General features: G+C 40.1%; 1 protein-coding gene across 11 annotated transcripts in view; it reads right to left on the reverse strand.

Annotated features, from left to right (window-relative positions):
- The window catches only part of clybl (citrate lyase beta like), a 172,121-nt gene that overhangs the window by 124,960 nt on the left and 30,039 nt on the right, over positions 1-17,122 (reverse strand). For 10 of the 11 annotated variants that reach the window (XR_003052205.1, XR_003052204.1, XR_003052203.1 and 7 more), the window contains exons 3-7: positions 13,742-13,930; positions 8,295-8,396; positions 6,836-6,929; positions 6,353-6,520; positions 3,349-3,473 (exon numbers count right to left, since the gene is read on the reverse strand). Coding sequence is in view for 7 of the 11 variants with exons in the window: in XM_017039806.2 (XP_016895295.1) it covers positions 3,349-3,473; positions 6,353-6,520; positions 6,836-6,929; positions 8,295-8,396; positions 13,742-13,930 (678 nt within the window). In the remaining 4 variants the exon portion in view is untranslated. Of the gene's footprint in view, positions 1-8; positions 1,308-3,348; positions 3,474-6,352; positions 6,521-6,835; positions 6,930-8,294; positions 8,397-13,741; positions 13,931-17,122 lie in introns of those variants that run through there. The other variant, XM_008328379.3, reaches the window with a different exon arrangement.

The raw sequence follows: 17,122 nt of genomic DNA on the forward strand, positions 1-17,122 counted from the left end.
GGGGGGGGAAAGGGGGGAAAAAGACGGAGAGAGAGAGAAGGAGAGGGAGGGAGAGATGAGGAGGCTCGGTGCCTTTCATTACCATGGTCACCAATGGCACTATTAACCATTCAACACCCCCCCAATTATCCTCCCATCCACAGTCAAGAGAGACAAAAGCCTCGGTCCTGGTCTGCTGGAGCAACATGGCCACTAATCTGTCTCACTGTTAACATCACACCCACTTCACTGTCTCTGGAAGTCACATGTGTCTCCACAAAGAGCTCCACAAAGCACCATTGTATCTGTATTTGTGGCAGCACAACAAACTACTTCACTGAAGCCTTTCAGAAGCCTTTTTATCCTCACATACGCGGATGATTAAACGCTGTCCTTTTGTATTATTCTAATGATAGGATTGTACAGAGGCAGTACCTGAAACCCCGCCAGTTTAACTGGTTTTAAATGAGAGATCAGGTAGAATTTTCTGCTGCAGCAGTGTATCTTTTTTTTTCTTTTTCCGTGCAGGTCACGGTGTGTCTGTCACTGCACGCCTTCTCCATCAAGACTGTGTGCTTGCAGCTTCCACAGAGAGAGCTGCCTGTCTTTACTAAAGAGTCTGACACAGAAAAAAGAAAAAAAGCTAAATTGCGAGTTAACACACTTTTATCGGTGGTTTGTTTCTTTACAGCCAGCAAGAAGTTCAATGTTTGGGAGCTAGGCCTCTGAGCAGGGGGTTGAGGCCCGACTAGGAAGGCTGGGGGCCCGATGAATAGTTCCACAACAGCGGCTTGTTGTGTTTGTTTACCCTTTCGCCCAGCTGCTTGGACCGTGGAGATGTGAGAGCATTCATCATGACTCAGATGTGATCAGAGGCTCGGGCACACAAACACACAGGAGAGTGTTGTGACGGCGCACACACACTGCCAAGAAAGTGCCTTAGTGGGGAAGAAAACTCCGTCATTTGATTTCCAAAGGTTTCTTGATGCTACATGCAGAGTGTGTGCCGCTGAATCCATCTGAGGAATCACGGGCAAAAAAAAAAAAGAAAATCCAACTGCAACTGCCTCGACTCACAAGTCCACAAATGCACCGCATACTTTCACACTGCAACAAACAATTTCACTTTTTTATTCTTGTATAGAAATTAAATCAGTTATTTCTTTGAAGTCCCACAATGTAACCAACATCCAGACTTTGGGATTCCTCCCGTCTTGTTTCCCAAATGTGTGCTACTTCTTCTGAATTGCGTCCGACAGTGTAAGGATGTTCTGTGCCTGCTTCACTGACGGCATGTCAATCATGCTGCCACAGAAGGTGAACGCACCCTGAACAGTTTTGCAACAAGAAGCAAGAGCAGAAATTGAGACATCAGAGGAGACACTTATGAAAACATTTCATCAACAAGAAAATGTCTTCACAGCTGAGGACATTAATATGACATTCATGTAAGGCCTTGGAACCCAGCATTTTTAATCACACTTGCACAAGAACATTAGAATTTTATATATAGAACAATAACAAGTTCAATAAATAAAAGTTTGTTATTCTGCTGTCAACAACCAATGTGGTTAGGCAAAGAAATATTCTGACAAAGTGAGGACCAAGATCATGTCCTCCTGCAAATGTTACTCATTGGTCATTATTCATTGTGTAATCATATCAGTCCTTTATATCATATCAAATTATACATCACTCCTAATTATAGATTTTGATGTAATGAGGAATTCATAGCACTATTTTTACACCTGTGTTTCACTCTGGGGACAACGTTCTTTGGATCCAAAGAACTTGGATCCACACTACTTTGCACCTTTTTGTGTTTTTTACGTCTTTTTTTTTTTTTTTTTAATCCTCAATTTCATTGTACCCCTGTGTTATAATGACAATAATGACTATTCTATCACACACTTTACTTTTTCCATCATTCTTTAAAAAGTATCTAAATGCTGACAACGCTTGTATTTTTGTCTCATTTGATTAAATGCTATGGAAGATAATCTAAACTTGGCAGCAATACTCAAAAGCGACTCTCTTGCTTATTTTATCCAAAGAACTTCACATTTATTTATTTTTTTATTACTGACCCTTTGTTGCCGTGCCTCCATTGTTTAACAAGTAACAATTATAATAAATATATATATTTGCGGTAGAAACAAACTACAGGTTTAACTTCCGCCAACAGAGCATAGAGGATTACAATCCCAGTGGACAGGGATGTTCAGAAATGCGTTTTTATAAAATGTCCCACACCATATGTGTACTGTAAAGCACATGAAAACAAACAACATGTGACGCCACTGAAGAGTGTCACAAATGAATGTGTAAACTACCATTAAACTACCATTAAAAGGAACAAGCCAAAGATGTTTTCTGTGGCTAGAAGTGAGAATTATGAAAAGCAAGCACCTGTCATGTTAGACAAAGAGCCTGACCCTGCTCACTGTTTAAACCATTATACACGCTCACAAACACACACTACAGCAGAGGGATGGGTTGGATATGAATCCCTCGGGCGATTCTTAGTCAGAGCAGCCCTGGCAGGGAGAGGTGTGGGCAGATTGTGTATTACCTCAGCAGATAACCCACCGAGCTCGACACACAGGATCCAACCATGCACTAAATTAGGGACAATAATATTGTACACTTAATTTGCTCAGCAGCCCCCCTCCCTGGTCATCCCTGCGATGACGCTGAGAGTCACCCAGGGGTGTACAGTACGCATTCTGTGAAACTGCAGACTTATGTGAGAGGAAACTCACAAGAGGAGATCAGTCTGGGTTTCAATGAGGCACAGACACACACACACACACACACACACGTTCTCTCAACATACAAACACCCACATTTCCTGTCATACTCTTGTAGATGTATTGTTGCCATCAGTGGTTTATTTTGGCTTGGTTCTAACACTAACACTGTTCCTATCTTTCAATGTTTAGATTTTAGCCAACATTTCAGCTTTTAATTACTTTGAAAGATCTCATTTAGCCATTTTTTAAACCGAAAGTTTTATTTCTTTAATATTTTAGTTAAATAAAGTTGTTATTTCTTTAATAGTTTCACTCTACTACTATACTTTACTTTATTATATTTACTTATAATTTCCATTTTTTAGACTGTGATATTAATCTTACCAAAACCCTTTTAAGCAATTTATTAAATTCAACCATGACATATTACATTTACAATAAAATATATTTACTTATACTTATATTTATACAAGTATCATACTTATATTTATATAAGTATCATACTTATACAAGTGCTAGAGTGATTTTTTTCACATTTGATATTTTTATTTGAGGAAAAACTATTTATTTATAGGTTTTGTTTTTAAAGCTATGTTTTCACGACAGAGGATATTACCTTGCCCTCTTCCTGATGGTGTTCAAAGGCAGCAATAAGCTCTCTGGCCCACTGGACCCTCTCTGGACTTGGAGAGAACTCTTCCTGAACAGCCTGGATCTGACCTGGGTGTATGACCTGTTTACCTGCAAACACAAAAACACAGATGCAAAAAAGTAAAGCTTTGATAAATTCGCAGTTGTTAGCGCAAAAGGCAATTTTAACAGTAAAATATATAATGTGGGTAAAAATATATATAAAAACCAAAACATGTTCAAACAATCAAGGAATACAAATTTTAACACATATTTTACTGTTGAATTCCATCATCATTGGACATCATTCAAACTACAACATTTTATGCAGCTGACAAAAGCATCACGCCCTCCTTCTGCCCCACTGCTCCCACTTCCTCTCAGATAAACATGGACGACTGCCGCAGACATAATCCCGTGTTCGTTTGCAGATACAACTTGTACTGATAACTTAAGGTTATGAAATGACTGGTGAGAACGACGGCTCAGCGTCTGCCAGCTGGAACTCAACACTTTAAGGCTTAGTCTCCTGGCCAAAAAAACAAATCCTTCAAGGTGGTGGCAGAGAGGGGGCAGGAAGAAAAGAGGTGAGGAGGGGAGGAAATGGGAGGAGAGAATCCACTCCCTTCTTTCAGCTCAGCTCACCCAGGTTAACCTCAGAAAATACAGAAGCTGCAGTTGGACTATCAACATGCTGCAGTACAAATTTTTCACCAATAAGACGTGTAAACATAATAAACTAAATGATGAGCTCCACTGATGTGTGATCATTTATTATTGAAACCAAAGAAAAGAAAAAATGGAAAAAATGAGATTCAATTCTGACCAATATTGATTCAAGGAAACACTGAAATCAAGGACTGATTGTTAGATAAAAAGATAGAAATACACCAAAATACTGTTGTAATTCAATCACACAATAAATTAGAAAAAGGCCAATTTTTAAAGTTAATTATATTAACTCATCTAAAAGACATTTGCTTTCTCAGTCAAAACAAACTTTTTCATTAAAAAAGTCCTTTATTCCTAATTTTCTTTCCCTCTCATTGCATTTTTTCTATGCTCTGTGTTTTAATGCAGCCATAATTTTCTTTAACCTGGTACAGTTATTCCTGACCTTACCTAAAGAAAGGCTGTATCTTAAATTGTCCTATAGTTGGCCTAGACAGCTGGGGTGAACTCCCATGGTTCAGTGCAACTAACTTGAAATCATTGTCCTCTGGCTCTTTCTCCAGGTTTACTCTCCATCCATTCAGTTCACTTTAGTGTTACTGCTCTTAAAGGTAGACAGGTCATTTTGGATTATTTGAATTAATCAAAATCTAAATAAAGTAACTTCACAACATATTATTGTACAATTTTAAAAAAGCATCATATTTATCTGATGTGAAAATCTGAAATATCACCAGCTGAATTTTAATAGTCAGAGTGACATGTGGTGAGTCAGTAAGCGTCTCACCGCTCAGAGTGATTTAAAACCAGGTTACCCATCCTTCATTGTAACTAACTGCACTCTTTCTGTTGAATAAACACCTTGAGGACTCTTCAGGACCAAAAGCTTGATGTCTCATGGTGTGTTTTGTGCCGCCCTGTGTCACTACTAACACTGTGTATTTCGTCCTTTACATGTGAGTGTATACGTGTGTGTGTGTGTGTGTGTGTGTGTTGCTCAGAGGTGTGTTTATCCCTTCTCTCCCACCTGCTATACCTCAAGGCTGATGACAGATTTTCATTGAAATTGGCAGGTTTAAGTTCACAACACGATGGTTGTGTGCGAGCATTTGTGCATGTGTGTGTGTCAACCACGGGACAACAGGAATGAAGAAATATTCAGTTGCCTTCGGTTACAAGCCATTGGTTCTCCTAAAAAACATCTCTCATTCCCTCCAGCCAATCATGGCCTGCCATGTGGTTCTGGCGTTTCACTGTAGGTTTGCTCTTTAGCAAAGTGCTCTCAGGCGAATGATGGGCAGGGTCCTGGAGATGAGTGAAAGTGAAACACTGTTCCCTGAAACCAGAGATGTGTGTGTTAAGAGGGGCTTAGACGCTGTTAATAGAATACGTGGGACCTAAAAAACTACAGTGCTGTGTAATCTTCTTGATAAGTACAATTATCCTTCTATGTTGGCTTTTTTTTTGGGGCATGATTTTACCTTGTTTTACCTCATATATTGCTGGTCTTAATTTTTTATCAGAGACTAATGGGTGTTGACTGAGGCTTAAGCAGTTCCAAAGTCAATTACAGGTATAAGCTTAAGCATGTTCAGGCTGGTAACAACTACCAGGATTATACAATACAAGGTATTTAGGGTTTGTAAGATCATAATCCAGCTTTTTGAACGGTGTGTTCTATATTAAATCTGACCATTTATTTCACTGATCGGCTGTAGACCGTACTAATTAGCTTTTCTACTCATTACTTCACGTCAACAGCCTTCACACGAAAAGTGCATGTTTGAAAATGGTCATGAGAAAAAGGACTGGCAAGATCATAACACACTTGTTTACAGACAAGTACGCACTGACGATCAGTGAAAATTGTAGCAAAATTAGCATTCTGCTTTTCAGGTCAGTGAAAGTGCAGACACACTTATTTATTAGCCAACAAGAAACCCTACAGTGTTATACAACATTTCAATTTTTTAATGTTGATTTGTATTATTATTGTTGTTGTTGTATTTTGTTTGTATCAAATTAGTTCTGCTAGAGCTGTGTAAGTGGGCGTCATGTTCTTTTTGTACTGGCACAGAGGCATCAAAAAAAAAAAAACTGCCAACATTTGGGATGACTTTTATCACATGGGATTGTATGCTGCAACATACCAGCTACTGGACTGACGTTTCCTTAAACAAAGTGAGCAAGCAGCATGTACAGGCACAGATGCATTAGATTATAAATGTAATGAACTCAAACATGGAGGTATCTTTTTAAAAATAAATAGCAAGTAAATGCAGACATTGGACCAATAAGGACACAAAGAGAAACTTCACCTGTGAAACCCATGAGAGCTCCCTCTCTTGCCTGCTGCCTGAGCCCAGCCTCATCTTTGTAGTCTATGTAGACCAGGTCTATAGCCTGTAGTCCGAAAGCTTTGGTGGTTACGACCACCTTCTGTCTGGCGTAAAGGAGTTCTCTAGCATCTTTGGTCCGGGTGGCACCTGAAGAAGTGTAGATTTAGCACATGTGTTTGACAAATAACAGAACTACATTTAGAGCTTAAACAAAATTCATCGACAAAAGGTATAGTTCTCCATGACATATTTAAGAAGTGGAAGTTCTAAACTGACATAATTTGTTTTTAAGACATTTTTTAGGTTAATTTAAATGGAACTAATATTCAATTTGATGTAGCTATTTTGGCAAATTATAGACTGCTTCTGGGTTCATTTTAGAACTTTAGGCTAAACTCTAAACTTGATAATGTCACTATGTTAAATGACATTGAAAAGTTATTAAATGATTTAAACAGCTACCTATGCTGGCACAGAAGTCATCAGACCCAAACACCACACCGTCGTGGTGAAGACCAACACTTGGAGCAAGTCGACGGATTTCCTCACACACCACCTGCGGTGAGAATACATACATTAACATAATATAGTCTGACTGCAGTGACACAAATGCAAAGAAGAAGAAAGAAATGTTGGACATCTTGGCACAAATACAGCTGAAGAAATCTAATTATACTTGTTCGGAGTGTACAAATCTCCAACAGCAGCTCAAACAATAAGAGTTTTTGACATCATCACAACAGATTCTCTTTCAATGTATCTGCATATAAACAGGAATCTGTCAAACATGAACTTTAAAAAGGTTATGGTTCTGGGGATATAAGTTATCAGTTTTTGATGTGATTTAAAATATAACAAACTTTTTATTTAGACCACAATTTATACTTCATCTGTTGATGCCCATCCTTCCTCAGAAATAAACACTTCAAGTCAGTCAGCTTGCACACACATCCCCTGTACAAAGAACTCTTTAGTTTACACCAGTGAAATTTCAACTGGCAGCCCGTGGGCCAAATTCAGCCCACGGAGCAGTCCAATCCGGCCCGCAACACTACACTACACCATGATATAATTAAAATGTGTCTTCTGGATTCTGGAAGACGTGACGTGTTTCTTTTCATTAATTTTACATGGTTACATTGGTGCTGTTTACATCAACTGCACCACTGACTGTCTGTGGTTAGAAAAGCCAAACAATGGGAACACTACTGTGTTGTCTACTGTTTTCGTCGGCGTCTAAATTAATTTCACCACTGACTGTGTCCCAGAGATTTCTTCATTCTTGCAACCTTTGATTCAATCTGGGCAAAAACAGTGAGATCACAGGAAGAACACAGAGAAGAAAACCCCACTTTCAAAAACAAACAAACAAAAACACACACACACTCTATCTCTTTCACAAACAGAAAATGAAAGTCGTCTATCTTTTTCACAAACAGAAAATGAAAGTCGTCTTTTAAAAGACAAATCAAAAATAAAGGAATGACAGCTTGTTTCTCCCCAAATGCCCAAAAGCCATGGCCTTTTCCCCATGTAGCTGGAGGTTGTGCTGTTGTTTGACAGGAATTGCTTTAATGCCTGCCAAAACATTGTTAAGAACTTTTCCTTTATGATGCCATTAAAGGACTTTTAATTAAAAAATATCAGCATGTCTGGAAAAGAGAGACAGACACACAAACAGAAGGGAAATAAAATAATTAAATAAAAAAAAGAGGGAAAAAAACAACAACTCAAAAGGCTTGTTTTTAAGAGACTGTCCTAAAGCTTTCATTTTGGAAACAGGAAGCTGTGCACTTAGTTCACCGACACAGTCTTTAATCTAAAGTGAACAATGGGGCAAAATCTCTTACATAGGCAGTTTTTTGGGGAGGTGAAGAAAGAGGAGGAGGAGGAGGAGGAGGGGATTTGTTTGGTTATTTACCTTAAAATTCAGCAGGCCCACAGCGGTTTCCACAAAGGTGACCAGTCGTATGGGTTCTGTCAGTGGCCTTCCTTTCAAGCTGTGATGAAACCTGTCAACAAACTTAGCACACAGGTACGGCTCATTAACAACAGTCACAGATTCTGCATATGGAAAACTACAAACACAAGCGGCTGATGTGTTGTCACCGCTTCTCACAGTGGTAGTTTATCCAGTTTATCAGTTTGGGTTTGATTTGCACTGCTACTAAACACTATACGGTTTTTGTCACTGTAGGGTTGTGACCCAAATTGGGTGGTAAAACATTTGGTGGGTGACAAGATAAAGATAAGATAAAATTGTAAATTCTTGAAAATTAAAAAAAAAAAATCCACAGCATGACATTTTTTAGTGCAAGTCACTTCCCGAGGTAAAATGCATTCCATCTCCATATGGTGTCTTTATGGAAGATTTTAATACTTCCATACTTGATTGCATTTCTTATTCATCCGACCACATCTGCAGTATTGTATTCTACTAATGTTAGTGGTAATAGTTAAGGTTATCATTTGCCCCAAACTAATTTCTTGCTGCACTCCGAGGTAGAAGTAATACTGTTATAGTTGCATAATGTGAAAAAACATATTACATAGGAAATATAAATATATGGTATACAATATTTCAAAAATATGTGAAAACAATATGATGTAAAGGAACATGTCAGGAGCCTGAACTCAGTCAGAACTGGACTAGGAAAACACTTTTATATTTAACTTTATTGACCTGGAATAATTTAGGAAAAGTCTTCAGGCTGTCAGGAGTGAACCCGTCAGAACTGTCTTCTTTTCAGCTTTCATTAAAACACTGTTTGTTCAAGTAGCTGTCAATCTCACTTCCTAAAAATCTGTTTAAAATCTCTGAATTAACAATTGTATCCTTATTTTTTTAATACATTTCCTTTTATTTAATGTTGAACAACGTTAAATTTTAACAATTTTCTCTCCAACAATGGTACATTTTCAGGCAGACAGTGGAGAGGAGGGGGGAAATCTCACTTCTGATACCAATCTTGACACCTTTATTACCAACACTGCTCAAACAAAAATGCACATTTTATTCAGAGACACACCTGTGAGGGTTCAAAGAGCAGAGAAGGCGAGCAGAGGAGAGCCGCAACAAAGCAGGAGAAATGAAATATTTTACATTATCACCAGGGTTTCCCCCGTTGTCTGAAGTCTTGTGCTCTGCCTTCTTTCAGAACACTCTGCTCAACTACTGCATGTGTTCCCCCGAGAGAGAGTGTGTGTGTGCACACATGTAAATGTGCACATGCACGGATAAGCACATGCATACACATGGCGGCCGGAGAACGGAAAGAACAAAAGTGGAAGAGGGGAGTTAGGAGCATGATTTGAGACGTCTCCGAGTGTGTCGTACTCCTACATTATTCCCTTATTCCTGCCCCCCTCCTCCGTGGTAAGACTTGGAGCAACAATCGGAGTGTGATGTGACACTTTGCCTGGGCCTTTATTCTGCACGACTCCTGCTAATATGCAAGCTCACCTAAGTAGAGCTTTAAAACCAAGTTAAATTCTTTGAAGACCAAAGCATCCCAATTTTTTCCAACAGACCAGTTCACAGCTAGACCTGGACTGCCAGTGGGGTAGCCCAAATTCCTAAATCTATCATCTGGAAACACACAAAAGCCCCCTCTGTCAGATATTTCCTTTCAAGGCCAGTTGAAAAAAGAAATGGGGGTAAAAAGAGAGTTTTAAAGAAGAGTAGTACAAATATCTAACTCTGTGTGCCTGCTTCATCTCCATTTTCCTCGCCGCCTGCTTGCCACACCAGGAAAAGACAGATATAAATATCCTCAGGTAGAGCATTTATATTTGTCCAAATGGAAAAGCAAAATAACCCCGGCGCTTGGTCTCGCCATTCTTGTTCTCTAAACAGAAAGAGAGGGGCCTCCAATTGAAGGGTTTCAACAAAACAGAGGCAATTTTAATCATCTCTCCATTCAATCTCAGTTGGATAAATCATATCTGAGAGATTTGCATAAATACAAACCATCAAAGACTTTTCATCTTCAAAGAGGTTTTCAAGACCCAATAGGCTTTGTACTGTAATCATCTGAGGTCACAACCCTGTGGGAGCGGGGCTGCTATGGAAACATAAAAACTAACGCTGGGGGCTTAGCATAATATGCCCCCCCCCTCCTCCTCCCTCCGGTGAACGGGAATGGGTGGAAGTGGGGTCCGAGGAGGGGTGTGAAAAGAGGGTGTGGATAAACACATTTCTGTGACAGAGGAAGCCAGGTGGATATGAGGACTTGTAGGCAAGTGAAGCTGTTATTACACAGAGATTAGCCCCGCTACACTGAGACATGCAAAATACCAAAACCTAACAACGCAGCGTCGCACCAAGTGTGCTGCTTCAGGCTGTGTTCACACTTGTCTCGCCTGGTTAGTGTAAAAACAGACTCTGTTAGTGCCGTTGGAGCTGGAGATGTGAGAACACAGCCATTCATACCTTAGTTCGCTGAAACCTGTAGAAAATATGGGTTGCGGGCCATGTGGCCCCCAACCCATATTTATAAACAGGCTATGTCTATAACACAGAAATAGGAGGTAACCAAACTAATGACATGAATTCTGGAAGTCATTCCTCAACCACGAACTGTCTGGAGAAAGTGCCTTTAAAGCACTGATTATCAACTAGTGGCCCAGGGACCAAATCCAGCCCATCGAGCCATTCAATCCGGTCTGTGACATACAGGACACAAGTGAAATTTGCATAATCTGAACATCTTTCAGCGTGTTGTATAATGTATACAAGAACCTTGAGCTCCTTGAAAAGGCCCACGACACTTGGAAAGCCCTGATAGTGGAATGACACCCTTATATTCAGCCTCAGGAACACAAATGACAGATCATTGCAGAACCACTGACTGGACATCCTCCAAAGCTCTCTGATTACATGTTTCTGTACCTCTGCTGTTCTCTCCTCTTCAACTATTGTGCGCTCTGAGGGCCCGATTTACACGGCAGAAGAGACACTGTAGTCACCATTCATTATTCTTCTGGTGCGTACGGCAATACGTCGCCCATTAGCTGTCAATGGCTATCAAATGTAGGACCCTTTAATTTGTTATTCACAGTAGAATTGAAAAAAAAAGAAAGAAAATGAAAAGACAGAAATAACACCTCTTCTTGCCATTCAAAGACTGGCTACAATCAAGCCCTCTGACAATTTCACCACCCAATCATGAAAAGAGAAGGAGGGAGAGACGGAGCTGGAGAAAGGACGCTATAGTGGGACAAGTTTCAATTAATTTTCTTCAAAAGGGGCCCAGATTAAATGTTTCCGGCCGGCTGAAGTGTTCATTTCACAGAGGGGAAGCGGAGAAAGGGACAAGGGGAGGGGACAGGAGGAGGAGTAGAGGAGGAGGAGCAGGGACAGGGTGTGATTCTTTTTTTGGTCCCAGTGCACACCAAATAGTGTGGTGTGGGCAAAGAATGCACATGGCTCCGAATCTGTGTGAGAATTGTCTTCAGACAAAGGAGGGAGTTACGCCTGTTATGGCCCAATAAGGGCTGTCAGTCACACAAGGGCTGGGAGAGAAGAGAAAGGCAAAGCTAAAGATTTTCACACAAAGGAAAACAAGCAAGTCCATCTTTTAGCGACAAATCAGTCTGGAGGTTCCTGTGCTGATGTTAATAAAAAGAGAAAATAAACAAGTAAAGGGATTTACAGCACTGAAAACACACTTACAGAAGAAGAAGAAGGTCAGGGAAAACAGACATGTTTAAAACACAAAGCCAAAAAAATCACTTTATATGGGACACAAAACAGGTTACATGTACAGAAATGTGTTTGGTTTAAAAAAAATGAACATATGGCTCAGGCGCTGTAATCTAGTCTGAATGCTCTGGTTGACACATGAGGTTATTGCAACATTATGTTTTACATTGTGTGTTTACGGTTTTTAATTTTAAACGTTGTTACAACCCGAACAGGTAATAAACTGACTTTGAAAAACGGATCCTCGCCCTCCCACCTCCCCTGAAACTACTTGTTGTACTAACTGTAAATATTTGATCCACGCCCACACATTAGTTATTTATCTATACAGAATTACTGGACTTTCACTTGCAGTAATTTCAAAAAAGGGAGAAACAGCCGAGTTAAGGGAAAGAAGAAGTAAACACCTGTCAGCAATTATGCCTCAAAAAAAGAGCAGCAGGAAATAGACGTGTTCTAATTAAAAGCACTAGTTAAAAACTTCCTGCTCCCTAACAACAGCATGTTTAACAGTGCTGTTTAATTATACACTGCATAATAAGAAAAAGTCAAAGGTGTGTATGTGTGTGTGTACATTTTTTCTTTAATAGAAACTATACTCTTGTAGAGACTGATGGTAAAGAATGTGTACACAGCACAGCCTGGTTCTTCCTGGTAAGGTTAGCCATATGGAGCTGATCAGAATGGCCAGCATTAATGATGTCACTGTCTCCTGACCTTTCAGGACCTAACATCCGTAAAGCACCCTTTTATAGAAAGCCAAAAGGATGGCCGGGCCAAAACAACAACCTTTTTACTGGGGCACAGATTTCAGCAAATTTTAGATTGGACCTAAGATCAAAAAGATAACAAATGTTGCCTTGATGTGCATAAGTATGTGAGATTGGTCTTAACACCCTTGGCTACACTTGAAATTATCTTCAAGTGGTTCACAAAGAATGAGTAAAAATTAACCCAGAAAGTACTAACATAATCCACAACTAAAACAGAAATATAACTTTGGCTGAAGGTTAGCCAAAAGTGAAGAATGTCAAAATGGGCTCTCAAATTTCAAAGGCCAATAAAAATACACATTTTAATGATTTTGGGGGCCAAGCCAAGACAGGCCTCATCTATGTCATATTTCAAATGTTGAAGCTAACTTAGCATAATGCAACAGTAAGGTTAAAATAACACATTACTAAATGACTATCAATTCTAATTAATTAGATCCACGTATTTAAGCATTTTCTTTGTTGTTTGCAATTGTACCTCACTACGTTCCAGCCGGCCCAGCAGCAGAACATTTGTGTTGTTACAGAAAACTATCAGGCTTCTTAACCCAACCTGAAGAAATGTCATCCATTTCTTGGGCTGTTGCCAAAGAAAACACTCTTGAGTCCTACCACAGGGATCGATTCCCACTTTTACTGGGATATGGGAAAAGTTTGTTATGATTGCTTTGAAGATTCTCCTGGTGTCCCATTACTTACTGAGTTTGTGTAAGAAGACTACTGTGTTTTTTTCAAGACACTTTGGGAGCCAAAGACAGAAATGCCGTGGGTGTTTTCAGTTGTTCAGTTCTTGCACGTATTCCAAGAGTTGGTTTGTCTTGTGTTGGGTCTTTTGATCTCTTTCTTGTCAATTACTAAAGATCTGAAACAGTAAAATAAATACATTCTTACCCATTGCACCTCTTGTGTGTCTTCCACTTTGGGCAACATGACGGCAGGAGGCAGGACCTCACCCTGCAGAATGACCTGCAGATCAGCTTCAGCTAAACCACTGGACACAGAGTTCACCCTCACACACTTCTCTGTCCGTCCCAGGTTCAGTTCTACCAGCATCCTGGGAATGGTCTCTCTGGCCTCATTCTGCAGCAAACAAGAAAGAAAAGGTTTCATTTTAGATGGCTATTTCAAATAGATTTCAGTTTAAAAGAAAACAGTTATGAATAAGATTCATAGACTATTACATTAGAAAGTTTTAATGTTGAAGTCAAGGTTTTTGTTCTCAGTTGAGTAGTAATACTCCACTCATACTATATTAACGGAGCACTGATATTGAAACAGACATGATCTGCAGTACGGCTGCTACGGCTTACAATAATGTTTTTCAATATTTGGTCAAATCACAATTATCAAAAGTAATTATTCATTACTATGAAAACACATTTCATTTAAAAATGAAAAATGCGATTCAGTTGCTTCCGTTTTTGGCAAAACTATGTTGATGATGTGCAACAGATCAAGTGAGGTCCCCTTTCCTCCTACACTTTCAAGTTCACTTCTTTCCTTCTCACACAGTGACTTTTGTGATACCAAGTCATGTCATCCCTCTGCAAATAATGTAGAGTGGATCAGATATCAGGTCATTATCATAACAACCTTAAGATCAATATGTTAATCTGCATATATTTCTTCTTCTTTGGTCAACTATACCTAGACTGACCACTGATCTGCATTTCAACAACTTGATCACTAAAAGAGCTGAGCAGGAAGAGAGATGAGGAGAACGAAAAAGAATGAAAAAAAAAAAAATCAAAGCAAAGCTCTCAGTCCCAACTTCTATCACCAACACAGTAGCACACCCAGCTATATTCAAACCAGATGCTGGGCAAAAGGGAATGATGAGAAAAGGGAGATGAATTGAGAAGTGGAGCTAGTGAGAGGAGATAGATTCTCTGGGAGAAAATGTGGTCTGAGTTAAGGCAGCACGAGGAAGTGGTAGCTTAGGAGTTGTCAGGTCAGATCAGAAGCTGGAGAACTTACTTTAGTGCCTGGAGATAATTACAGTGGGTTTTCATTTTTTTATTTTTCTATTTGGTTCATAAGAATTGACATTTAAATAAAGCAAATGCGGAAAATGTATTCACACAACCCAGGTAAAAATGCAAAGCTTGACTACAGAGGCCAACATAGATAGAGTCTACGTGAAGTATTCTAACTAACAGATCATCAGTGTACTGTTCACTAAAGCAGTGGGTGTCAGCTGGGAAGGGCAACTGTAGACAGATAAAGCATATGCAGCCCATACTTCACAGTCTCTTGTAAAAAAAGGAGTAGTGTTGACCCAGGATGAGTATATAGGGGAGTCCCTCAAGGGTCAAAGGAGACAAAACAGCGCCCTCTGATCTTCTGGCAGACAGGACTATACTTTATATCAGGAACACCCCTTCAGTATCAATAAAGTATGGTATCACAGTACATATCGAGGATTGCCTGAGATTAAACTGGGGTCAGGAGTCGGCTGGATGGCTATGCGTGTCATCGACGTCAGCACTTTTTCCACGTTGAAGGAGACGAGGGATTGTCACACCATATGATGAGCGCCCTCTGATCTTTGAGTCTTACTGAAGGTTTCCTGTAACCTCTCTGTTGCTACTCTATTACTGTCACTCTCTGGAGCCCAGACAAGCCCGTGACTGTATCCGGGTAACTTAAAACCCAGGGAGCGACTTAAGCAGCTGTAAATTCACTATTCATAAACCTGCTACTTGCTGGATTATATTCTATCTTCCTCTGGAGTGCATGGCGACAGAAAAAATTGATATGCGTGATCTCCACGCTGATTTATGTACCAAGAGTGTCACTGATCTCTAGCTAAACTAAGTAAATAATGTTTACTTTAATGTTTAAAAAGCATGGTTTATGAAGATAAAAAAAAGTAAAAAAGTCAGAAGGGCTCGCAGCCTCCAGGCACATACACCACAGGGAAATATTGTATATAGACAGCATGTATTTCTATGTAAAAGAAGAGTAAGTACTCCGCCAGACACCTTGACCCCTATGGGCTCCGCTACCACGAGTCTGAATAAACCCCTTTGAAAAACAGATATTTTACATTAATGGACAGCCATCCAACAATTTGCTTCAAAGCTCTTTCCCCAATCACACCGTCACCCACAGAGCGCTTGCCCCAACTTCAGCTCCATCTCCTCTTTGATTCTCCTCCACCATCCTCATCATTAGAAGCTGACACTGGCAGGCAGGTGGGCGAGCAGTTGGCCGAGCAGGCATGGGTTGTCGAACGCAGAGATGCTCACGTGAAGCTTTTCATGTGCGGAGAGGCTGACCTTCCAGGAGAGCGAGGGCAGCTCCTTAAGACACAATCTGAAACTGGACGCTGAGGATCCTATAGCGTTCTGTGCATGTGTGACCCAGCATGGTAACAGCACTGTAGAGAACACATCTGATTGGAGAGTCCAAACGGATGTGTGTACAGGCCACAGCGGAACCACGATTCTCTCCAGCTTTAGATCTTCGATGTCCAGCCTTGTCCCCACGCTGCTTGAAACAAGCAATGTCAAACATCGCCTCCGGACAGACTCTAGATAAGAGGTCACACTCTGTCCTTTGACTGGAAGAAGGTTCAAATCTCTGGAAAGTATTAGTTGGAGTTCCTCTTCAACACAGATATCAATGTATTATCATAAAGACTTCCACACAAAACCGACAGTAAGAGTAAACACATCATCTTTCAGGATGTTGAACCAGGCTGAATGATAAAATCCTTGAATGATGCCGAGTTTTTCATTTGGCTGCATAAATACTATGTAACAACTCCACTGTCATATACTGTTAGTTTGTTGAGTTAAAGTGTATGAAATCATGAGTGAGGTTGTTTCTCATTTTTGTTTACCTTTTGAGAGACTGTGTTTTGCATCCTGCTGTGCGACTTGTAGCACGACTTAAAAGAAACCGCAGAAAATCCAAGGTGCGGGCTGTCTGCCTGAAGTGTGACTACACACACGTATTTGTCTTTTTCCAGTACATGTGTGTCAAGGTCTGTGTGTGTTAACAAGCCCCCCGTCATTGTCGATGGGATTTGACAAGTGACACGCCGCACTCCAGAAAGCTGCTAAGAGATGACTGACTAATTCAGACTATGCTGAAAACTGAGATGTAGCAAGAGCAGACTCGGGCCTTCACTCTGTCAGTTTGTAGTGTTCTGGGTTATCCATTATACTGTCAGAGCAGATAAAAAGACATAACTATCAGGCAGCCAAGGCGGAATTTGTAAAACCCGAAACCTGCTTGTCAGAGATGGTGAAATCTGACAGCTGG

Source organism: Cynoglossus semilaevis, chromosome 16 (assembly GCF_000523025.1).
Source record: "Cynoglossus semilaevis isolate Cse_v1.0 chromosome 16, Cse_v1.0, whole genome shotgun sequence".
In the NCBI taxonomy this organism is placed as follows: domain Eukaryota; kingdom Metazoa; phylum Chordata; class Actinopteri; order Pleuronectiformes; family Cynoglossidae; genus Cynoglossus; species Cynoglossus semilaevis.